The sequence below is a fragment of the Rattus norvegicus genome, chromosome 9 (genome assembly GCF_021556685.1).
Source record: "Rattus norvegicus strain SHRSP/BbbUtx chromosome 9, alternate assembly SHRSP_T2T, whole genome shotgun sequence".
Classification (NCBI taxonomy): Eukaryota; Metazoa; Chordata; class Mammalia; order Rodentia; family Muridae; genus Rattus; species Rattus norvegicus.
In genome coordinates, this window is record NC_141542.1 from 105433946 (window position 1) to 105458953 (window position 25008).

The 25008-nt window shown below is 47.3% G+C and overlaps 1 protein-coding gene across 30 annotated transcripts in view; it reads left to right on the plus strand.

The window, feature by feature from the left end:
* Positions 1-25008, plus strand: part of Agap1 (ArfGAP with GTPase domain, ankyrin repeat and PH domain 1) — a 435485-nt gene that overhangs the window by 267098 nt on the left and 143379 nt on the right. For all 30 annotated transcript variants that reach the window (NM_001401593.1, NM_001108230.2, XM_087566482.1 and 27 more), the window contains 2 exons: positions 1357-1461; positions 19228-19396. In NM_001401593.1, the coding sequence (NP_001388522.1) occupies positions 1357-1461; positions 19228-19396 (274 nt within the window). The remainder of the gene's footprint in view (positions 1-1356; positions 1462-19227; positions 19397-25008) is intronic.

Genomic DNA, 25008 nt, shown 5'->3' on the forward strand with positions numbered 1-25008 from the left:
TGTGTTGCTCTAGGTTTTCAGCATAAACATTTTCCCCTGGGTTACTTTTTGCCACGTGCTTTCTTTACATGATGAGATCTTGCAGAGCCATGGCCTTCCAGAGGTCCATTTGTAGGTGGTTCAGATAGCCCAGTAACAGATCCCAGATCCCCAGGCTAGGGTTAGAAGCTTGTTTATGATATGAGTAAACCGAGCAGTATCCTCGCCATGTTGGTAATTGACTCCTGTGCAGGCTGCCCCGTCCTGGGCTGAGAGTTCGTGGGGAAGAACAGGATGAGGAAGGCAGTGGAGACTGTCATACTTAGCTAGTGTTAGGCACGTGCCTTCTCAGCCACCGTTGTAACTACGGCAGTTTACTGATGGACAAGAGACTTCCTCTCTGCACATGCACAGAATTAGAGTGTACAGGAGTGAGCAAGCCTGACAGGGAAACTGCAGCTGAGAAGAAGGGGAGCCCAAGGCCGGAGTGTTGGCCTGACCCCCACTCAGGATTGCTCCTCCATTGTCCTCACCCAGGAAAGCTGGTGAGCAGGTGCAGGATGTGCTGAGAGTTGGCACTTAGACCAGGCACACATCCGCAGCGGCCATCCAGGGAAGGCTAGGCCACATGTGAGTTCCAAAATATGTTAGTTTCGAATTCTGAAAGCTTTCCCAGAAATCTTAATGGGGCTTCATTAAAAATCGATCGAGGTGAATTACACACTGCTCACCCACCCAGTGTTGTTACTAAAGTTTGCAAATGGAATTTCAGTTTGAATAAATTAAAATTCTGTAAAGAAATTGTAACGTGAAATCATAGTGTTTATAAAATTATGGTAAAATGATCACTGCTGCCTTTTTATCAGAGAAGACAATTTAGGTTCTGTGTTAAAATATTACTCCTGGGGCAGGGATAGGATGGGCTGGGGCTGGGGCAGGGGCTGGGCCTCGGCTGGACCTGGGCTGGGCCTGGTAGAGCATTTTCCTTGAATGTGCAAGGCCCTGGGTTTACTTCCCAGTGCCACAAAGACCAACAAGTAAAGAATAAAAACACTTTTCCCTTAGGCATTTCCCACTCGCCATGACTCCACTGTGAGTCGGCTCTGTGGGCCGTCTGATGGGCAGCCATGATGTCCACTGCAACTGTTGACCAACAGCGGACTGAGAGAGCCTATCACAAAGTTCACATTTCAAATATCATCTATAATGTTGAATATGAAAGAGAAAAAAAAAAAACCCAAACTAAATCTAAAAGCAAGGATAATGTTCTGTAGAATTTAAAATCCACAAGAAAGTTTACATTGTTCTGAATCCTTTTGTCTTGTACGCCTTTCTCCACTTACACAGAACCGTCATCTGTGTCCTCTTCCCCCACAGGGCATGCTCCTGAAAAGAAGTGGCAAGTCACTAAACAAAGAGTGGAAAAAGAAGTACGTCACCCTATGCGACAATGGTGTGCTGACCTACCACCCCAGTTTACATGTAAGTACGTGGGATAGAGGTGGTCAGGAAGACAAGGTGGTAGAAGAGGACAGTGGTATTGAACCCCTGAGAGTGTAGATAAGGCAGCCAGTCCCTCAGACTCCCGTCCCCTTCATCTCTCTGTTAATCTATTAATCTATTTAATTAATCTGTTAATCTTTCTGGGCTATAGTGGACTACAGTACACATTGCTTATGAAATAGCATCTTAAATGAGAATGGTGGGGGTAAGCCAAGAGAGTATCTGTGAAAGCCTGAACTACCTCAGGCTCAGCCCTGAACACCTGAGAGCAGAGCCAGGCCTGATGACATTCACCAGGGTTTTCATGCTGGGAAGGTGGGAAAGTGTTCTAAGCCTGCGTTGCCCCCATGGCTTCTTCTGAAAGTGGACTCAGACTTACTCTGGCAGGCATCCAGTCACTCTGTTCACAGTGAGCACTTTTAAGGTAGGACTCTGTTTTGGTGCCGTGAACTGCACAGGCTGAGAATTAGTCATTGGGTTTTGCCACCCTATCGAGCTGTTATGGATTTAAAACGTGAAATGCTTTAAAAGTTACAATTGTTAACAAAAAAGTTTAAAATAAGCATGCTGAGTGGAAGTTGAAAATGTTCCCTGCTGTGTGTGCGGGGAGTGCAGACCTAGGTGCCGCTGCACCTGTGGGCTTGGTGCTTTCACAGACAGCACATCTTGTGGCCCGCTCACCTCTCCAGTGATAGGTCACATGCGTTTCTCCATGAAAGCAAATACGGGGCAGCGTTTCCGTGTTTATAGAGTGTTCCACTGTACCACTGCTGCATTGAGTGGTTCAGCAATATCTCAAACACAATAAAAAAATGGGCGATGAATGAATGGATAGGTTTGACCTCCCTCCCCCACTGTTATACAAGTAAGTCTGAATGGGCTCTCTCCTGATATCTCTTTGGTCCTTACCTGTTTCTTTAAGGTAGACTACCAGTAATCAGTTTGACATGATATGATATGATTTGATATGATTTGATATGATTGATATGATATTACTGGCGTGAGCATACATATCAGCTTCCTGGGGCCCGTATGCACATTTATCTCCCCAAAAAGCCTTTTGGAAGAGGCCTTTCCCCCGCACACTCAAGAACAGTCACCTTTTTAGAATGTCTTTTTACCCCAATATTGTCTTGTGTGTTGTTACTGCTATGACTCTTTCTCCCCTTGACTCGGAGCAGTAACCAGAGCCACACGAGAGACCACCTGCTTCAGTCCCTATCCCTGACTGACTTGCAGTGCTAACAGGGTGCCTGCCATGCCCAACCGTAATCCGTAGGCACTGTCTAGCTTACAGTGGTCCTTGCAGGATGTTTTGACTGGACGTCGGCGTGAAACCATTCCAACACAACCACCCTGCTGTTTTCAGTTCCACACTCAGCCGAGCTGTGAAGGTGGTCAGCATGTGACTGTAAAGCACAGACCCTGTTGTAGAGGAGTTTGCCCAAGTGCCGGCTGAGGCAAGTCCTGCGTAGGATCAGATGGGTTGGGCTCAGCTGGACATCCCATATGGTGTTTTCAGTATGGCTGGGTATATTGGTTATTGACCCCATCCTAAGGGGGTGTGTGTGTGGGGGGGGTGTGTGTGTAGAAGATACATATCTACATGTATTCATAGGTTCCAGTATATTCTAAGGTGCAGTTGTTGTATTCATGTGTGATGAATTCTTTGTTGGATGAGGAACCTCTTTGTGTGGCTCTGTCTCAAGCTCGTCTTGGGAATAGATTTGGTTCTCCAGGCGGCCTCGATGGCGGAAGGATGGGGTGTCTGATCCTGAAGACCCACCGGTAACAGGGCCCATTCCTTTTCCAGAGCTGTCGTCCTGAGCACTGTGTTTCCCCAACTCTTCCCCCCACAGCTTCCATCCCTGAGCACACAGAGATGAGCCTTCCCAGACCCTTCCTACCCTGCATCAGCCCAGTCTACAAGGAAGGGTGCTCAGCCTTGGGTCTTGTTCTTCCTTAGATCCTGTCAGAGCAAAGGCCTCTCGTCACTAGCTCTGGTGCTTCGTGTGCATTAGAGAGCAAAGCTGGAACGTGGCAAACAGTAATAGATAAAATTTGGCTGGTGGCTCACCTTCTCTCTGCCCTACATTTAGCCCAGGCTATACCATATCACCTGTGTCTCCATGGAATATCCAGAAGGAAACTACTCAGTTTCCTGTTTCTGTTGGGGAGCCTGGTGGTTGTCTCCAGGAGAACACTCTTGCCCAGTGGTACCTTAGCCATAGCCCATTCTGCTACCTCTTCTAGTTTCTCCCAAGGCTTGGATGGTGCAGGCCCTGGTCCCCCTTGCTTTGTATGTGGAGGGGAGACGGTAGAGGCATGGAAGAATCACATAATGACAGCCTTCTGCTCTGTGCTTCCTAAAATACCGGTGGTTCCCAGTCTGATGCCCACCATAGTCACAGGGCCCCATGGGGCTCCAGATGGTGAAGCCAGAGGCTGTCTTGGGCAAGTGTCTCAGTTCAGCATCAGGCCAGTGCTGGGCTGGGCTGGGCTGGGTAGAAGTTGGAAGATGACACTGGCGTTTAGACCCTACACTAGCCATAATTGTTCTGCACTGTGTCATTGAGTGTGGCCGGCAGCTGTCTTTCCTGGAAGGAAGTTTGGAGATAAAGCCCTCAGGGTGGCTTCCAACCCTTTGGAGTGTGGGGCCCAGAAATTTCCACCAAACTGAAATCAAAGCTAATGCAGCCAGATACCCAAGGAGAAGCCCACTAGAGACAAACGCTTCTGAGGGGACCACTTAGTTACGTGTTGGGCCTAAAACTGGGCTCCCCAAAACCCACTCAGTTTCTTCCTCTTTCCTCCTCAGCTGATGCTGAGTGAATGAACCCGAGAACCAGGTTAGGTAACAGGAAGCAAGCCCAACTGAAGTTAGAATGAATGTCTTCACAGTGAACAAGCTGTCCTGGGCAAAGGGAGGGAAGTTATAAAGCAGTGTGGGCTGTCTGCTGCCCTGGTCCAGGACTGACCAGCCAAGTCCACCAATTACCTCTACTTTTTTTTTTTTTTTTTTTTTTTTTACTTCAGGCTTTTAAACACAACTGAAGCAACCAAGAGTGAGCCTGGTGGCTCTGTGAAACCTGCCTTGAATTGTTGACTCAATGGCTTGCTCTTTTGTGATTTCTCTTTCCAAATTATTAATAATAATAATATCATCATCTACTTGGCTGGGCATGGCTTACCTTTAAGAGCACTGGCTGTTATTCCAGAAGATCTTAGCTCAAAACCATCTCTAATTAAAGATTTAAGGGAGCCAACACCTTCTTCTGGCCTCCTTGGGTATATGGTACACAGACACATATGCAGGCAAAACACTTATAAACATGAAATAAAATCATAATTTAAAAAAAAAAAAACTTAGATCTCTCGTCTCCAAGAACTCCAAGGCTCAAAGCATTTATCTGTCCTGAGGAGAAGATGTATATGAGGCTCTCCTGGATTTAAGGCTCATTGCTGGATCCTGATGGGATGGGTGCAGGGCAATGTGTTGTGAGACCCTTAGGTTCCCTCTCTGTGGACTTAACTGTGAGCCGTAGGGAGCACGGTGATGGAAAATGGAGGGATAATGAGAAAGAACCTTTGCCCCGGGGCTCTGCGTCGCAGCAGGCCACCTATTCATCTTGTGTGGCTGTCGGGGGAACAGCCACTTGCTTGGCTGACAGTCCTCTCTTGGAGTGGGCTCTGTGTAGTAGACTTCCTAAGTAGGGCTGTAAGAGTGAGCCCTGTAAACCAAGGACATGACATTGGGGGACCCTGTGTGAGAATGCATACCACAGTCAGGGCCAGCTCTGCCTTCCTTGCAAGGCCCTGGCAGCTATCCCTAGCCCTCCCTGTGCATCAGGCCAGCCTGTCTGTGGATTGCTTTCTCCTCCTCACTGGTACCCTCTTGAAACCAGATCAGCCCTTTTTTACTTTCCTGATATCCAAAATTGGAACCAGGCTCTCAGAGGGATACCTTTTACTCTATAGATTCATTAGAGATTAGGTAGCTGAGACCATGCTTTAGCAAGAGGTGGTCACATGTACTGTGAACCTTCATTTCGGTGCTTTTCTGAGTCAATAATCAGAAATTGTCATCAGAATGCAGATTTTTAATAGCTCCAGATTTCACAGGCAGACAGGAGGCCGAGTGAGTGGTACACCAGGGAGGGATCTGAGATGATTCCTAACTAGGTCTTCTGAAAGACATCGTCCCTGGGGAAGCAGTTCATGTCACAGCACCCCCTGCAGGTACAGCACACTGGCCCTTTTTATCACAGGGAGATTTGAGGCCAGAGGAGGCAGAATCTCTGGTCATGCCTCCTCACTACATCCCACATCTGCCAGCATGGACCTCCCAGAGAACATGCAGTTACACTCAGAGCCCTTGGGTAGCTGTTCCAGCACCATGCAGAAATCAGAACAGCTTCCGTCTGCCTCAGCAAGATCCTAGGTTCAGAAGACCTTACTCTTGTTCCCACTCAGAAAGCCTTGTATCTTGGACAGGAGCAGAGTCAGTGACTCATGTTGGTGACACACTGCTTCAGTTTGCATCACTTATGTTATAAATGGTGGGTTGTTTTGGTCTTTGGTATTTGTTGTCATTTGTTTGTTACCCCATCTTGCTTCTTCATGAGTAAGTGCCATGGCTCTGCACCATTCGCCACCATCTCCCCAGCCTGTGCTTTACACAAGCACTGCTCATTGCCTAGGGGCCCAGTGTGGCTCAGACTGGATATCAGGGTTATATGACTTTGAAGGGCCCCTGACCCAAGATGGCCTGGGTTCCCGACCTCACCATTTGGATCATTGACCACAACATGTGCGCACAGGTGATCATAATTGAGTCACTTGGTGGGGTGGGAAGAGCAGGAGCGTGTGTGTGTGTGTTTGACGTGCACTTGTGTTCATATCCATGTTGCGGTATGTGTGGAGGTCAGAGGTTAGCCTCGAGTGAGTACACACACACACACACACACACACACAGTCTCGCCATCTGAAAATACTAGTACAGTACAAAGAGTTAGGGTGCTGTAGTTATAACACGGAAGACCCAAGGTTGTGCTCTTGCTGCCAGCAATCAGTATTGTTCTGGCCTGGGACACCTCTTTTGGGACAGGAAGAGGCTTCTGAATGACAGACCACACCACAACTGATCCTACTTTTGAGTATCTGAGGATGGCAGAAAACAAAAAGAGCATATGGCTTTTCTGGGCCTTAAGAAAGCATCCTTAGGGGCAGGGCTTCCGCCATGTTGGGATGAAGGCTCATCTTTGGGCTTGTTCTCCCTGAAATGAATGCTGTCAAACATCCTGAAGACGCCTGACTGGCTGTGGGCCCATGATGGCTGTCATATCAAGGTCCTTGACATATGAATGTTGTCACTGCGGGTGGCCTTTGATGCTCTGCTGGGTGTCCCCAACTCTGCATGGGTGTCCATGTTGGAGGTGTAGTCTGCAGCCCTGGGACTGTACTGGGTAGAGATGGAGCTTCTAAGGAATGGGGTCTAATTTACAAAACAAGAAAAGCTAGGTCATTTGGGGGCAGGTCCCTGAAGGGGACATTGGGCCCAGCATCTTTCTGAAGCTCTCTCTGCTTCCGAACACTATACAGTGACCATTCCCCTTCTACATGGTCCCACCATGGTGTGCAGCCATGACTCAGGGCCGGAGTGAAGTTGTGAGGCAGACAACCCTCTTCTTAGATCAGAAGTCACTTGAAGGCCCCATTTCTGGCTGGTTTCCTTAGAGCAACAGCACCCTGATGTAAGCTATCTGCAGCCTGCCACCTCTCAAGAGAAAAGCATCGTTTCTGTGTTGGCTTTTTCTCTCACCATGAGAGTCTCGTCTATTTATTCTTTCCCTCTGCTTCAGATATCACAGCACCATATCAGCTCTCCGCTGCCGTGAGGGCGGCATCCTGGTGGGTGGGTAAAGATATAGAGTGGATGGAGTAGGCGTAGTGAGAGGTGGGTTTGTGGAATGGACAGATGGATAGAGGGACAGTAAATGGGAAGGGAGATGGTTTGGTGGTGGGAGTTGGACGGGTAGGCTAAGGGAGCAGGTGTGGGTGGGGAGTGAGGAAGAATGGGTGGATGCATGCCTGTGGGTGGATGAGGGGGCAAGAGTAAGAGGGCAACTCTGTGCCACTTCACCTGCCTTTAAATCCAGGGCTAGAGTTCCTGAAGTCATAGGGAAGAGTTCACTCAGTGGTGCTTTTAAAGCCACAACCCTGTACAGACTCTGTTCTGTGGGGAACGGATGTGATGGATGTGATCAATGGAGAGGAGCTGGAGGGTGCCTCACTTTGCTCTTTAATTGTAGTAAAATACACTCAACAAATTTGCCATCCTGACCAGACAAGGCACTCACTGGTAAACTGCTCAGCTAGGTGGCATATCTAAGTCTCAACTGTGCCTGGTATCAACAAGAAGAGAAAAGGTGCCTCAGCATGTGGAGTATTTCACAAGGCTGTGCTGCTTATCCCTAGAACTTCAAAAGGAAGTTTTGAATGGAAGTTCAGCCTCTATTCAGCTCAACTTCCCCAGCCTTCCTCTTAGATTCTCCTGCTTTCTGTCCCCACCCTTGACTACTCTGGGGCCTCACGGATGGAGACCTGTGGCATGGTGATACTCTGAAGGGCCATAATTGTTGCAGTGAGGTGCAGTGCCTCACCGGTAAAGTGCCTGACTGACTGGCATGTCCAAGTCTCAAGTCAGTGTCCAGTATCAACAAGAAGGGAAAAGGTGCCTCAGCATGTGGAGTCTGATGGATGCTCTGTGACAGGGACATAGCATAGGGCATTCGTGAATTCTTGATCTAAGGAACCTGAGGGTGTGAGGCCGTAGTGGGGGAGCGTGGAAATACTCCTTGGAGCTGGAGACCCAGGTTTTGTCATACACGTGATTAGAATCTCTGTCGAAGCTTCATTCTGCCCAAAGAATTTAAGCTACCCAGGTCTGGGACAGCATTTCAGATCTAAAAATAGGAGTGAGGCTGAGGAGAAGGTACACTTTGTATTTTGTGTGCAGTGTGAGGACCTGAATTTGCATCCTCAGAAGTCACAGAAGGCCAGGTGCAGTGGGCCACATCTGTAATCCAGAGCTGCTTCCGTATGATGGAGGCAGAAATGGGAGATTCTCCGAAGCTCTTGAGCAACTAACCTGGTGTAATGCCATCAAGAAAAGGAGGAGACTTTCTCAAGGTGAAAGATCAGGAGTACTCACTCGAGGCTAACCTCTGACCTCCACACATACCGCAACATGGATCTGAACACAAGTGCACATCAAACACACACCAGATTCTATAAATACAAGTGGTCAAAATGTGCGCTCACTCGTTTGCAGCTGTCTTGATGTTGGTGAAGGGTGGTTACCTTGAGGGAGGAAGACCGCGCAGTCACAGATGTTTGAGAGCCCAGCTGAGCTCTTTCCCGAGGACGGAAACAGTCTTCTTGCTTGTTTTAGTGAAATGGAGGGGCGTGTGTGTGTGTGTGTGTGTGTGTGTGTGTGTGTGTGTGTGTGTGTGTGTAAGAGAGAGCATGTGTGGAAACACAGACTCTCCACTCTGTGGCTCCCGGTCTTTTAAGTTTCTAGAAGAAACATTGATACACCAAATGACAGCTCACATAGTGGTGGCTATCCTTCGTATCCAATTTGTATCATTTTGCACCCCCCCTTTGGGGGCCCTTTTAGTGTTACAAATTGTGGCCAGAAATTCCCCCAGAAAGGCAGATAAATCAAAACCCTATGTTTTCCTGTGGTGACAGTCACCACCGAGGTCTCAGTGGGAGAGGATGGCCGAGGGGGGTAGCAAATGCTCTCCCTCTTCCTCTGAAAGATTGAATTTCATTATTCTGTTTTATAAATATTTTCTTGTATGGCTCATAACCTGATTGCCCGCTCGTTGCTAGGGTCTCGCAAGGTAGGGCAGGGTGGCGCTGGCGAGGCCCTTCTCTTCTGCTCAGGTGTGCCCGTGGCCCCGAAAGGAAACCAATCAAGGTGCGATTTATGTTCATTAAGTGCTTGTCAAAACTGAAGAATTTTCCAATCAAGAGCAATCTAGCTGCAGCCCCCTCGGTGGCTGGGAGGGCTGCCTCCGTGCCGGCTACTCGTCTGTTAACAACTCTAGGCTAAGAAACCGCTGATGATTACATTAGGCTAAGCTGCGGAATAAATGAACCGCGTCTTATTTAGGTGCCACTAGCTTCAGAGCCTCCTGCCCCGCAGGGCACTTGAGAGCGTTTTATGGCTTTAAAATTAGTGTAGCTTCCCGTTTGCTGCAGGGTGCAGCCTGTTATGCCTCTGAACTCAATAAGCAAAGGGAAGGGGGCCTTTTGTTTTTCCCCCTTAGTTTTGTGGGGGGTTTCTGCCCTTGCATTTTAGCAGGTTTTACTTTGCATCTTTTCCAGACAGCATTTTGCAATAAAAATGTCTGACTTGCCAGATACATGCCTCCCCCACCAAAAAGAGGAGGGGAGAAAAAGTAGGAAATGTCAGCATTTCAAGGGATTTTTTTCCCCTTATACTGTAAAATGAAAAATGGATTCACAGTCACCCCTAATGGCTTCTCATGTCGGAACTGCTATCTAAGGTAGGGAGGTAGGGAAGAACACCTTTAGCCCGAGAAAGCTGTATAAAGCGGGAGAGGGAGAACCAGTGGGCAGAAATAGTGAGGGCCTTTATTTATAAGAGCTGGGCCACTTTCTTAAGCCTTTTGTGTATTACCTTAGCTTAAACCTCACAGCAGTCATCCCACCAGGCAGGAAGGCTGTGGATGCATAGACCAGGATGCAGAAGCCACCAGCCCACATTCAGAGTAAATGAGAAAGTGGTGGCGGTCCCTAACAGTCTCTCAGACTACTTGGTGGAGGCCTGTCCTCTCATCTAGAGAAGCTGTGTCATCTTCTGACCTCAGTGTGGGAGAGAAGATCATGGAAATCGTGAGTCACCGCCCCCATGCAAGTTGGATCTGCCCACGGTGCTGTCAACCACCCCTCCACACAGGAGGGAAATCGAGAGCAGCTGAGAAAGTGGCTCACAGAAAGCTCTGACAGCAGGAGACTTCTAAGCAGGCCAATGTGGACTCTTAAAAATTAGAAGTACTTAAAATTTGTGGTGCCTCCAGTGGGACCCTTGAGTGCCCCCTTAGGTCATGTAACAGAGGTAAAGGCAAGCCACCCTCCGAGGTAAGAGCCTGCTGCCCCCAAGTCAGTTCTGCCTTAGTGTGTCTCTTCTAGTCGGTTTGTTCACTAACACTCTGAAGACTTAAAGACAGACATCCGGGCTGGCCAGCACCATTGTGCTGAACATTTCTGCAGAGCAGATGCTAATGGCCGGCGACCCCACCAGTATTTAAGTACTAAAGCACTCCACCAGCACTGCCCTGTCCACACATTTTGCTGTAGTGAGACGTGCCCTGCCCTCAGAGATGCCTGCAGCTCCTCAAGTGACAGACAGTCTTTCACGTAGCGGAAGCATTCGTCCGGCACCCGCTAACTTTGAGCACGCATGGGTTACAACTGGGTAATGTTCAATTGAACCTAAAATGAGAAGACTCTTCCTTGCAGCGTGACACTCAGTAGAGTAAGTCAATCAAGACAGATACAATCAAGGGGCCAAAGGTATATTCATAATTCACTGTGGGATTTTCTACTATTTAGATTTATATTACAATAACGTATCCCCCTGGGCTGAGGTTGGAATTTCGCCCACTATGGTTGGATGCTGGTTGCAATGGTGAAGAGAACGGAGAGATTCACCCTGCCGACGTGCGAGAGTGAGCCCCCCCTTGCCCTTGTACCAGTGTAGGGGAAGTATGCTGCCACTGAACCCCAGCCAGGTCCCATCAGCTACCAGGACTGGCGTAATTACCCAGACCGGCCAGGCATTCACCGGGGCGAACAATCTCCTAACTGATTCCTCATCCTCAGCCACTGTGAGACTCTTATTTGGTGGCTGCCTTGTTCCCTCAGTGGCCCAGGGTCAGGTGCATATGCACTGAGAAGTATCCTCCTTCAAGAAGGCTCTTGTAAAAGCAGAGTGCTGGAATTCTGTCTTGGGAAACAAAATGATTCCTCATAGAGATTTTGCGGCTTTGAAGCTGCCTCCTACCTTGCTATTGTGGCTGGGACCCTTTGGAGAGAAGGAGAAATCGTGGTCTTTGAGTTCCGTGATCTGAAAGGATGTGGCCTGAAGACTCGGTAGTCCCGGAGCATTTCCGAGGTATTTTTAGGTGCTCGCCTCCCATCTGCCCGTGACTATGCATGAGGCTATTGTTTACCATCCATACGTGTGCGACTCTCATGTGTGCTTGATCTCCATGAATGGCTGGTGCTAGATCTGTCTTTATGGATTAGTTTCCTTTGAAAAATATATTAAATGGAGTTTGGGAATAGCAGTGTATCTAACAATGGCTTCTCTTACATACACTTTTTGTGTGAGATTTTTTTTTTAAACAAGTTAATGAACTACGGCTTCCTTTTTGAACCAGGACATTTTCAAAGTACAGTGAAAATAAGAAATGGGTCTTTTTTTTTTTTTTCTCATGTCAAGCATTCAGACAAAAGTTTTAAATGTTCAAGTTCATTTAGAATAAGGACCCACACATTTTCTGTTCAGGTAGATAATAGTATTATGAAAATATATTTTACGAACCAGAGAGATATCTCAGTAAGTAAAGGTGCTTGTCACCAAGCCTGACTCCCTGAGTTCAATCCCTGAAAGTCAGAGACTACAAAAGGAGACTACAGAAGGTGTCGGCTAGCCACGTTTGCCTCCTCCCATAGATAAATAAAGGAAGAGTAGTTTCCAGAAGAAAGCCATGAAGTAGCAATGTTCTTTTCCATTATTCCAAACCTTTTTAAGACCTGACAATTCTTGTTCAAGGTATAAGGCATCGACTCACGTAGTCTTAGCAGAAGAGGGAGACGTATGTTCAGTTCCGGTTCAGCTTGTCCTGAGTATTCTCTTTGATGGTACACCAAAGCACAGTGTGTACATCCTAGAACTCAGGAATGAGCCCATGAATGACTGTACCATGAATGACTGTTTTGTGTGTTTTATCCACATATGCCTAGCCACATGCACCCATGTGCATCATGCAGCAACCATTTCAGTACAGTGATGTTTCTGAAGTGAAGTTTGCAGATTCCCAAAAGGTGACGCTTCCCTTCTCTCCATAATATCCAGGTACTGAGTTAAAACTGTCACCAGCCTTTTCAGAACATGTTCAATGTTTGAAAGGTGCCAATCTTGTGGCGAGAGAGAAATAAGGGTTTAAATTTTTCATTTCTTGCAAGGGAGCTCAAACTCTTTCATTAGTCGCTAATACTGTCAGCTATTTTCTGTGAAGGACTCGTTTTATTTATTTTTTCAAGAGAATACCCTTAATTTCCTAAGAGATAACCATAGCCTTTGTGTGACAGCCCTTCTGTTAAATGAAAAAACATTGCTTCACTTTAAAAAAAAAAAAAAAAAAAAAGGCTAGTTTATCTGGCAATTCCAAAAGGCACCCAGTCACGGTCAGACCCACAGAAGGCCTTTCTGGTTGAAATTCAGAAAATAAAAGTAGCTTTTTGTCCTAGGTAAATTGCCCTGTCACTCTTGCAACATTAGAACAAAATTTCCATACAATTAAAAAGCAAATTACCTCGGAGAGCCCTTCTGAACTGCTCCTTGACTTTTGGATCCCCTAACAGGCATGGAGGATCACACTTTGAAGATTGCTAAGCTAAATTACAGAAAGAGGATGGTTTGGTTATATTGGCTGTGCCCTTAAGTAAAGCTAGTGAGTAGCCGCTCACCAGGTGGGGCCTTCTGCTGGACCCAAGTTCAGTTATCCTCTGACCTATACAGCACAGAGAGACAGAGACAGACAGAGAGACAGAGAGAAGTACATAAAGATAGTAAGTGTAATTTAAAAAGAAAACAAATTTCAACAGTCTGTAAAAGTTATCTGAAACAGTGTTTATATTGTAGCAAAGTGTCAGCTTTCTCAACACATTGTATACTTAGAGCCCAGAGCATATTGGGAAAATCTAACTACAGCAGAGGCTTACTTTGTCTGCCATTTGTCTTTAAGCGTTGTAATTCTTTTAAAAATTTTCTGTTTAAACCAAGTGGCATTGGTTGATTGTCTTGACTGGACTGCAGCAAAGAGCTGCCATGGTGTCCCCAGGCCTTGCATTTGTGGTAGATGTAGTTTGGGGGTACAGATCATAGTTTGAGCATTTCACTTTGGCTTCAAGATCATGTTAACTGCTTTGGCTAACCCCGTGACTGCATCAGCCAGCCATCCTTCACAGACATCTGAAAGTAACCTCCAGACGCAAGGCAGCAAGAATCGATCTGCTAAGAATATTTTTAGGGACTATTGATGGATTGCTGTATTTTGTGCTTAACTCAAGTGCCAAATGCCCCAGAGGTGACGAAGATGAACTTCCCCTTTACCGAAGACCGTCCAGGCTATCACGCACACAGAATGCTCGGGGATGGCTTGGATTGCTTTTGAGGTTCTTGGGGGAAATTTTCTTGACAGCCTCGTAACTGTCTGCTGATGGGAATTGTGCAGCACTCGGTCTGCAGCAGCCAAATGTTACCCAGCTGATCTCCTTCCAATCCAGGGACACCTAACTGTGAAGTGTGAGTCCACATTGTATAGCAGCCAAACAGTGAATTCTCAATATCTGGAATGATCTGGAACACGGAGGCGCTAATGGCCCCTCGTCTTTCTCCTAAGGCCACCATACAGAAGGCAAGAGCCACGTTAAACTGTGCTTCTGTCAGCAAGCTGAAAGCTCTGGGTCTCTGACGTGGTTCTCAATTGCGAGCAGGTCTCTCTCATTGCACCTCATTTGCATCTGGGACATCAATTAGCATGTTTGTTGAGGCTAATTGAATGAAACTCAATCATAGCTCTTAATTGCTTGACTATGTGAAAAGAAATCACATTAATGCAGCTAATTAAGTGTACGGCAATAGATGCAACGTAATTAGGAGCAAAATGTAAAAAACAGGGGAAGGCAAAGGTGCAGGCGCGGGCGCAGGGGGACAGCAAGCATGGCTGCCGAGCTGTTGGCGCGTTCAGGAACGGGTCCCTTTGCTCTGGTGCCGGCCTGGAAAAAAGAATCCACATGATAAGCGTGGACAAGTTGAGGAGAAAAATGCAAATAGGTTTGCAATTACTACTTTTTCAAGCTGTTGAGGGGCGGGAGATGGCACCTCTGGGGGGCCTGGCTCTTGAGTGGGCCCCAGGGACTTGTTAAGTGCTGTTTAAAAGTACTTGGCTTTGAATTACCCTCATGCCTTGTTAAAGGTTTTTTCCCCTCTTTTATCTTCGATCAGCATTTTCTGCAGCTAACATGGAGAAGGGTAGCTGAGTGGTATTTGCATATCAAAATAAGCTTGCTGTCTTTATTTCACCCAGCGAGGTCCCTGCCTCACACCCACCCGTGATCCGCACATCCTGTCTGCTTCTGAAGACAGCACATTGTTTAGTGATCCCAGCTTTAATTCCTCAAGTACCAAGCCAGGCAGAGATGAAAGGCAGAGATGTTCTTGCAGAAGCAGGAACCCTTGGGAGAAGAAGCGAGGCAGCATGGAATACAGGAGTGACTGTTCTGGGTTCCGCTGGTTGGCTGGTTGGTTGGTTGGTTGCTGGTTGGTTGGTTGGTTGGTTGGTTGCTGGTTGGTTGGCTGGTTGGTTGGCTGGTTGGTTGGTTGGTTGGCTGGTTGGCTGGTTGGCTGGTTGGCTGGTTGGTTGGCTGGTTGGTTGGCTGGTTGGTTGGCTGGTTGGTTGGCTGGTTGGTTGGTTGGTTGGTTGGCTGGTTGGTTGGTTGGTTGGCTGGTTGGCTGGTTGGTTGGTTGGTTGGTTGGTTGGTTGGTTGGTTGGTGTGTATGTGCGTGCACACAAACCTGCAGAGGCTAGAGGTCAAAGTCGGGTGTCTCCTTCACTTTTTTCCCCACGTGGAACATAATCGTGGCTGGGCAGCTAACCCAAAGATCCTCCTGCTTTCCTCCTCCCTGGCAGCGAGATCATAGGCAGACATGCTGCAGGCCACCAACCGAGCCACCCTCGCAGCCCCTCTGATACTCAAGTTTCTTCCAGCCAGTTCTGAGGCTGCAGCGTCTAACGGGGGAGGGGATTGGGGGGGGGGATAGATCGGCCAGCCCATGCTGGGCTCAAGACAAATGTCTTCCCTCGTCGTGTTCAGATCTAGAAAGCAGACTGTACATTTCTACAATAATTTTAAATAAAATATCCTGGTTATTGTATGTTAAAACATGCCTATTAAAAGAGCCCACGCTGGGGCTTAGTCACTCTCTGATTAGCCTCATTTTGGAACTCATAAGCAATAAATGCTCAATTACACTCCTGTTATTGTATTTTAATTTGTCAAGAATAGGCATTAAAGGAGAAAGTTACAGCAAGTTGGTGTTTTAGAGGAGTAACTGCGTAAGAAGGAATTCTCTGTTTGCCAGCACAACTCTGGAAGCTTGGGCTTGTGTGGTGGGTGTTCATGGCAGGCCTAGAGACGAGAAGAACAGCCTTTTTTTCTGAAGACCTGCTCTAGCTGGAGTCCCTTTCTTCCCTAAGAGACACGAGTTTCGCTTGCTGTCTGCAGTGCTGGTTTTCCCCATCAGAGTCCACAAACACTGTCCTTCAGTGTCTGACCTGATGATGATAATTTCTTCCACCTTTGATCCACATCCTACCATCCCAGGGGCGGGGCATGGTCGTTGTACCTCACATTGCGGTGACCAGGAAGCAGAAAATAAATCCTGCAAAGGCTTTACCCATAGTGCCACCGTGTTCGTGGCAGGGCTCCCACCTCAGCCAGGTCCTCAAGCACTTCCTGACAGCATCCCTTGAGGCTCGGTGCATCTCTGTCCTACACATTTCTCAGCATAATCAAGATGGCAGTCAAGGCTGGCCAGCATAGGCGGCTTCCCTGGTCTGCTAGGCCGTGGCCATTCTACTGCAGTTACATTAGGGGACTTGCCTCTTTCCCAGGAGTGAGGACAGACCTGTCATGACTCCCACACCACTCCCATCAGTACACGTCGCCCTGCTGACCTCTGGCCGACTAAAGCTCTGACCTCCCGGTTTTGCTTGTGTGGGTTATCTTTCTGCGTCTGTTAGCTGCACAGCTAGGAGCTCAGAATCCCTGGAAGGTAGATGGTCAGTTTTCCTAAAGGTCCCCCAGCCTGAATGTAGTGACTCAGGACAACACAGATGTCTGGGTTACCGTGAGTCCTGCTTCCTTCCTAGTCCCACTTCCTGTTAAAGTACCTGAACATTATTTGTCTCAGAGTAATTCAGGACCATCCTTGTCTGATGTGTGATGGGGCAGCACATTCAGGGTTTGTGAAATGCTGTGTCTGTAGACAAGCAGCCTCATTGAGACAGTGGTGGTGATGGTGGTGGTGGTAGTGATGATGGGGTTGGTAGTGGCGGCGGTGACAGTAATACGTGAGAGAGTTGGCAGGACCATGTTCCAAACTGTTGTATCACCTTTCAGTCACTGTGACAAAACACTCCTGAGATCACCAACTTTGGTGGCAGAAAGTATTATTTTGGTTTGTAGTTTCAGAGACTTGAGCTCTCAGTCATCTCACCCTGTTGCTTCAAGCACATGGTGGCAGGGATACTTGATCACCACACAGCAGCAGGAATCTGGGAGGGAAGGGAGGATAGACGGAATGAAGGCAGGCTTGTCCCCCAGTGTCCCTTTCGAGAGCACACCTCTAGTGACCTAACTAGCCCCCTAGGTCCCATCACTTAAAGTCTCACCACCTCCCAAGAGCATCACAGCCTGACAGCTGAGCTAAGCTGTTGGCACACAGCCACTTTTCCAGGACGCACACACAGCTTTACCTGACATGCTGTAACCAGGTGTTGTGCTTGCTCCATTGTATGACGGGTTGTTAAATGACTTAGCCCAGGCTACCCTCTGAGAGTCTCTAGCTGCTGGCTACCAACACGCAGGAGCCAAGGGTCTGGTGGGTTCGTTTCTAGGCTTTTGTTCCCCTCTGTTTTCTTACTCGGGGAAGTATGACCAGTTGCCTGAAAAGAAGCAAGAGAAGGAAGGGTGGGATTGCTGCTCTGGCTTTTAGCTCAGAGGGACCCAGTGTGTGCGTCAGAACAGGAAAGCTCGGCAGAAGCAGGAGGCTGCTGATCACATTGCAGCAGTCCTCAGGAAGCAGAGGGAACAGGGAGTAAGGCCATTCAGCCTTAAAGCCTGTCTCTGGTGACTCATTTCCTCCAGGAAGCCTTCACTTTCTAAAGGCCCCACAACCTTCCCAAGCAGCATCCCAAACCAGAGACCAGGCCTGTTGGGCCATTTCTTATGGGAGGCACAGGATGAGCAGTCTTGTTTGTTTAATCTTGAGATTGTATTTTAATCGCAACATTTCTCCCTTCCCTTTCCTTCCCGCAAAGCCTCCCGTAAGCCCCACGGCTCCTTCAGTGTCAAGGCCTCTCTCTTCATCAGTTGTTATCGCACCCGTATATGTATCTGATTATGCATATACATCCCCAGATAAAGCCTTAAGTCCAGATAATGTTACTCATCTGAATCTTTTCAGGGCTGACCATTGGCATTGAACAACAATTACTCTTCCCTGGGAAAGGCCACCACTCCTGCTCCCGGCTCTCTTCCATTGCCTGTACCAAGGCCCTGTGCAGGGTTGAGGACTCGGGGGCTTTTCCCATGCAGTCTGGTGTGGCCGCTGGTGTTGTCCTTGCTCAGCTCACAGTTAAATGATGGAGCTGGTGACTTTGCAGGAGTAGCTTCTGATGTTAATAGGAAAACCTGTGCATTCTTTTTTTTTTTTTTTTGGTTCTTTTTTTTCGGAGCTGGGGACCGAACCCAGGGCCTTGCGCTTCCTAGGCAAGCGCTCTACCACTGAGCTAAATCCCCAACCCCAAACCTGTGCATTCTTGTGAGCGCCCACTGCAAGTGCACTGTTTGTTGCTGCTGCTGTTACTACTATCATTAAAACCCTGCTGCTGGTCCCTCATGTCCTCCAGTCACCTCCCATCTTTGTCTTAGTTAGGATTTCTGTTGTTGTGATGAACTATTGTAACCACAAAAGCAAGTTGAGGAGGAAAAGTTTTGTGCGGCTTACAGTTCCACATTGCTGTTCATCACTGAAGGACGTCAGGACAAGAACTCAGACAGGGCAGAAACCTGGAAGCAGGAGCCTATATAGACACCATGGCATGCTGCTTACTGGATTGCTCCCCATGGCCTACTCAGCCTGCTTTCTTCTAGAACCCAGGACCACCAGCCCAGGGGTGTCACCACCTACAATGGGCTGGGCCCTCCGACTTCAGTTACTAATTGAGAAAATGCCTTACAGCTGGATCTCACGGAGGCATCTTCTCAACTGAGGGTTCCTCCTTTCAAATAAACTAGCCAGCACAACTCAGTTACATGCTTAAATTGTGGACACTGTTCTTATGAATCTCCCCATCCCTGTGGTCTATTTCCCAGAATTCACAGCACCAGCCCAGGTTCCTAAACTGCATCCAGGAAGCGAGAGTTCGAATCTAAGATCTTGTGATGATTGCTTCTTTCCCCATTCCCAGTCCTAGATTAAGTCAGCATGTAGATGTCTAGCCTGGGTTTAAATAAGAACAGAGTTGCCCACATCCTACAGATAAAAATGGCAGCCACAGGATTATAGCTCATGACATGGATAGGGCTTCGGGTCCCATCTTTTCTCTAATCTCTTGGCTATTAACATTCACACAGGACTACATGCAGAACGTCCATGGCAAAGAGATAGACCTCTTGAGAACCACTGTGAAGGTGCCGGGGAAGAGGCCGCCCCGAGCCACATCAGCCTGTGCGCCGATCTCCAGTCCCAAAACCAATGGCCTGGCCAAGGACATGAGCAGTTTACACATCTCACCAAATTCAGGTAAGCTCACAGCGTTGGCTGCACCCGAGGAGCCGAGTACTTCCTGCCGCAGGTAGATGGTGTAGCCTCAGGTGGGCTTGTGTTGCGTGGCAGCGGGCAAACCAGAGCTGCACAAGCATAAATGTCCAAGGCGGCGTTCCGAGCAATTGCGAATGTGGATCAGCTAGTTAAGGTCGTTCTGAGGTAGAGGAATCCGCTGTAAAAGAATGCCTTGTAGTTACACACGTCAAACCGTGAGCACCACACACAGGCTGTCCGCCGCTGTTCTCACTGGCATCACCCTCGTTAGCTAAACAGCTTTGTCCTTTGTTTTCTGAGGATCTGGTGTGGTGGGGACCTCTCAGCCTCGGTGCAATCACAGCCTTTGGCATTTTATTTGTCGTTCCCGAGTCACGTTTGTAGGTGATTGGCAGCCATTTTGGCTCTCCTGTGATTGCTTCTCAAGGGGAGCCAGATGAAGAGCTCGGGTCTTCTCTCAGCATGTGGAGTCTCTTCAGGAAGGTTCCTTGTTTTCCACTAACATAAAGCTCCTTCTCCCACTTAGTTCAGTCTTGGTGGGGGAGGGGTGTTCTGCAGATGTTAGCATGTGTGTCAGCTTCTTGGAACAACAGGCTTCTCTCGCTTCTGAGACACCAGGTTATTTAAAGTCAGTGTAATGACTGCACAGGGGTGAATGGCACTGCTTGGTAAAAGTGGGGTGCCACAAAGAATCTCATTATGGCTCCCAGACAGTGCCTCCTGGTATCTTGTGGTGTTGAACAAGTCAATCCCCAGGTCTGCCTGGCTACCTACCCGTGTTAACAAAGACAGGAGGACCGTGAGAGGGGCAGGGACCGTACCTTTAGGGGCAGTTAGTAATCAAACGAAAAATTGGCTTCTCCTGAGGGGAGGACCAGTTCTTCCAGAAAGGTGAGGTTGTTGCTCTGCAGCCCTCTCTGACCTGTCCTCCTCACTCCCAAAACAACATTGGGTGGGGAGGGAGGAGGATGGTACCCCAGGAAGAAGAACAAGTCAAGAATGACTAGAGCATTAGTCTCCATACTCCGCTACATGGCATCACCCTTCCTTTAGTCATGAAACACCTATCAGTGGCCACTTCCGTTATGTGCAGTGTGACTTTGGAGTCTCTGGCCTCCAGAATTTGTCCTGTACATGGCAGTCACCTACTGAGGCCACTGCAACTGTCTACGACTCAGTCGTGGCAACGAGCCTTTGCTTATGTCCATTTTGACAAACCCTTAAGTGGGAGTTTCCTGGAACACCTGCCAGATACATTTTAAGGGATCGGAACACTTGGAAAGTTATTTTTAAACTGAAAAAAGTAACAGGGGTTTTTCCTTTCTGATTGGCCCTGACTGAAGTCACTTGCTAAGTTCGTAGCGTCCCCAATGCTCCCAAACCCAGGGACACAGAGTATAAAGCCGAGCACTCCCGGTCCTCAGGATAAAGACAGGAAGTCCAGGGCGGCAGTTGTGGAAGGGCTGGGACCTCTAGGACAGGAGGGGGCACAGGACTTAACGAGAGGGGAGGGGGTGCAGAACCTGCAGAAACCTAAGGAAAGAGTAATGCATGTGCTAGGAAACAGTGAATACAGTCAAGGTTTTTAGACCTCTTATTCCTGAGACTTGAGTTCTCGAATGCTACACCACCTGATGCTAGTCCCAGGTAGCACACCAGACCAAATGCTGGGCTAAGAGCATGGGCTCTATGTCCTCACCCCTGTTTCCTTCACAGAAAAAGCCTTGCTGTTGGATGGAGGCAAGAGTCAGACCTTCTGCATAGTCACTCCCCTCAGGTTTAGGACTGGATCTTTCCAACCCTCCACTCGGTTCCTCCACCTGGTTAGCTCTGCAGATGTCAGTTGGGACAGGGAGATAGGGGTGTGACATTAGTCACAGTCCCTCAGGGTCCCCGTCATACTCAGGAACTATGGCTTAGGCTTCCACAGTAGGCATAAGGTTGATGCTGTTGCTTCCAGGAAGACTAGGTGAGACCTCAGACCACATCACTGGGTATTTGCCTGTCCAGTCCTTGGGTATAAGGCCAGATTATGGGTCCAGTACTGCGAGAGACAGCTACTCCACCAGTACATTTTGAAACTTTAATGCGAATTGACTTCGTACATCTGGACATTAATTTAAAATGACGTGTTGCTTTTCGCTTAAGAAATCAAGGCACTTGCTGGGTTTGCGCTCTTAGACTCTAAATTATACTCTGCACGTTGAGTTCCCTGGGTTTGAAATTGTTATTTATAAAACACTCTGGTGTGAGGAACAGCAACGTGGAAAAGTGATGTGATGAACTTTGAGCTAAAAATAGTTATTTGTAGCTATTTGCTGACTAATTGAACATGGTAATTGAGAGTACTCTTTACTCCTTGAGTTTTACTGGCTTCAGTTTTGAGAGTCTGAGGTTAACTAGGTGAGGGTGCTTGGTTCCCAGGGTGGTTCCATTTGGTGGTTCCGTTGTTATTCACTTATTCTGTCTGGCTGACCTGGGGTGTGTGCACACTAAGCCTGCAGTTACTCTCCAGCAACCAGTAGCCTTCAGTACTGTGGCTCAGCCAGTGAGCTCTCTGTCAGGTTCTTGGTGTATATTTCCAAAATAACCTCTACAAATATTTCCTACAAAGTACCCACCTGTCACTGCTTTTACCTGTCATTTTCAAAATCAATGCCCCATGCTGGGTGTAAAGTTTAGCCTCTTCCGTCATTTGTGAAGCTGAGTGACTCTTGGGCTTATTGCTCATGTATATGTCTTGTAGTTAGTTATTTTATGTGTCTTCTTTGTATGTGTTTTGATGGGTTCTTTTTCTTGTTGATATGGGAAAGCTCTTTATATATTAAGGATACTGGTATTTTAATAATATGCAAACATTTTAAATATTTTACTTTTTGCAGTCTTATATTTACTCATAGAGTTTTCTCTTTTTTCCTGTGTCTTCCAATTATGACTGACATCTGTGGTTTCTTACGTTGAACTGTTCAAAAATCCTCTAGTGATCTGAAGTCTGTTTGCAGCCGATAGACATTTATTTCCAAGTTTTATTATTATTTTAGTAAACCCTTTTAAAAAGTATCATTAACATCTAATTCACCTTCGATTTGTTTGGATCCATTATATCTGATAGAAAATAATCAGCAAATTGTCAATTCAAACACCTCCTGTCCTTTCTGTTGAATGATCCTCATTATTTCTGCATCTTCCCTGTGTACAACTAAATCATGAGGAAATGCACTTTCTGGGGGTTCTGCTCTGTTCCATCCCCTGTTCTCTGTGGGATTTCTCATGCTGCATTTCTACCACAGTGTGTTACATCAGACTTAGTTCAGTATGGCAGTGAACGCCTCAATACCCCAAGATGACCTCCAAGTCTCCCAAGCCGTTGCTTCCTATTTCTAGTATCTCTCCTGTGACCCTCAGGACAACTGGAAAACAACTACATGACCAAATCTTCTCATGGCAGCGACTGAAAAACAGTTACACCACCTAATCATCTCATGATGGTGACGGGGTGGGGGAAAAATATGCCACCTAATCATCTCAGAGTGGCTGACTGTTTTTTTTCTTCTGAGACAAGGTCTCCTGTAGCCTGAACTAGCTTAGTTCAGTGCACAGCTGAGCATGATGTTGAATTGCTGATCCTCCTGCCTCTGCCTCTCAAGTGTTGGAATTATAGTCATGTATCACCACACATAGTTTATTTAACCAGTGTAGGATCTAGTCCCTAACATTGGGTTTAATCACGGCCATGGCTGGGGAGGGGGCTTGTTGCTCTTTCTGGGTTTCTTCAAGTCGATTATGCCTAGTGGTCTTCTTCATTCAGATCCTAGAGAGTCTGTTAATCCATTCCATCTTCAAATCTTCAAGTCACCGTGCTGATGTTTTTCCAGGGAAATTTCTTTCGTGATCTCAGTGGTTCCATAGACAAAAGCCCCTGGATTGTATTTTCATATCCAGCCATGTAATCCAAGTCCTGTTAGTTGGATCATCTGCAGGACATGTCTCATGAATAGAAGAATACCCACTCGGTACCACAGTGCCTGCCTACCTCTGTTCTGGGCCGACTTAATGTCTCCCATCCAGTTTATGAGTTAGATAAATTATTTCTTCCTGTGTCTTTCGTCCTCCATGGTAAATTGATCTGTTATGTGCCAATCCCTGATGATTGCTCTGAAGATGGGTTGAGAGGAGCAGTTCCAGGCTATCCCTTCAGGAGCCCACCACCTCAGTGGGGTCACTGTGCCAAGCACACTGCTAAGGCCATTGCAGATATCAGTCGGTATCAAGGGGGCAAATGGGGCCTGGCTCATCTGCTGCTGGCAGACTCCTGGTTCTGTTGCCCTCGCTCTTTTATGTGTTATTATTTTGTTGTTTATTTTTGGATAGTTTCTTTTTGTTTCATTCTGATTTGTTTGGTAGAGACAGGGTCTCCCTATGTAGTCCTGGCTGTCCTGGAGCTTACCATGTAGACCAGACTGGCATCAAACTCAGAGTCTTCCGCCTCTGCCTCCCAAGTGCTGGCATTAAAGGTGCACCATTACACCTGGCTAGAGTTGCGTCTCTCTGTGTATTTGGGATACCAGCACATTTATGTTTCTCAGATACGTTGTTATTGTTTACTTTTATACATTTTATAACTTTGTTTAAATTTAGAGGTTTTTTTTTTCTTTTTCCAATGGGAATGTTGAAATGCTGTTATAATCTTATGTCCAGTTTTCCCATGTCCTTGGGAAAGAGGTGGGAAAAGCTCGTTGTCATGGTAGCTTCCTAGTGAACCCCTTAGACCTCACCCTCATACGTCACCCTCGTACCTCCTGTTTTGTGCGTTCCTCATGCTGGGCATTTCCCACCTGCTCCTCATATATTTCTGGGGCTATAGTTCGGCTAGCAGTGTGCTTGCCTAACGCACAGTGTGCAGACTCTGATTCCCAGTACCGCACAAGCTGGTTTGGGTGGGACACACTTCCTGGGTCACCCTTGCTGTACAGCAACCTGTGGACAGGTATGATGGCTTGGTGGGTAAGCACTTCCTGCCATGCTGTTGACCTGAGTCCAGTCCCCAGGGCTCACAAGCAGGAGAAAACCACCTCCCACCAGTCATTCTCAACCTCTACACATAATAAATAAATAATATTTTTAAAGCTTTTTTTAATCAAGTAGAAATAAGCATGAGTAAAGACAATTCTGATAAAGATACTACAGTAGAAATCACTACCATTGAGCAGGGCAGTCTGAAAGTCAAACTCTGAGTTGGATGGCAAACCAAACAAAAAACCTAAGAGATGCCCAGACAGGAGAGCAGTCCTGACCTGAGAGAACCACCATTTGTAGGCATGTAAGAGCAGTGCCCCTGCTGCAGGATACTGGGGGCAGAGTGAGCCGCCCCTCTCAGAATAACCCTGACCTCTAGAAGCCAACTCTGAACTTGATTGTTGCCAGCCAGTAAGAGCAGAATAATAAGTTTTTAAAAGTAATTGGTTGGATGCCAGTGTCATTAGTTACAGATAGAATATTTCTGTCTGAATATGTTTTTGGTAAAAATACGTAAGGATCTGCTTCAGCAAAAATAAGTGGTAAAATGGAAGCGTCTAGAAAAAAATTATTCATAT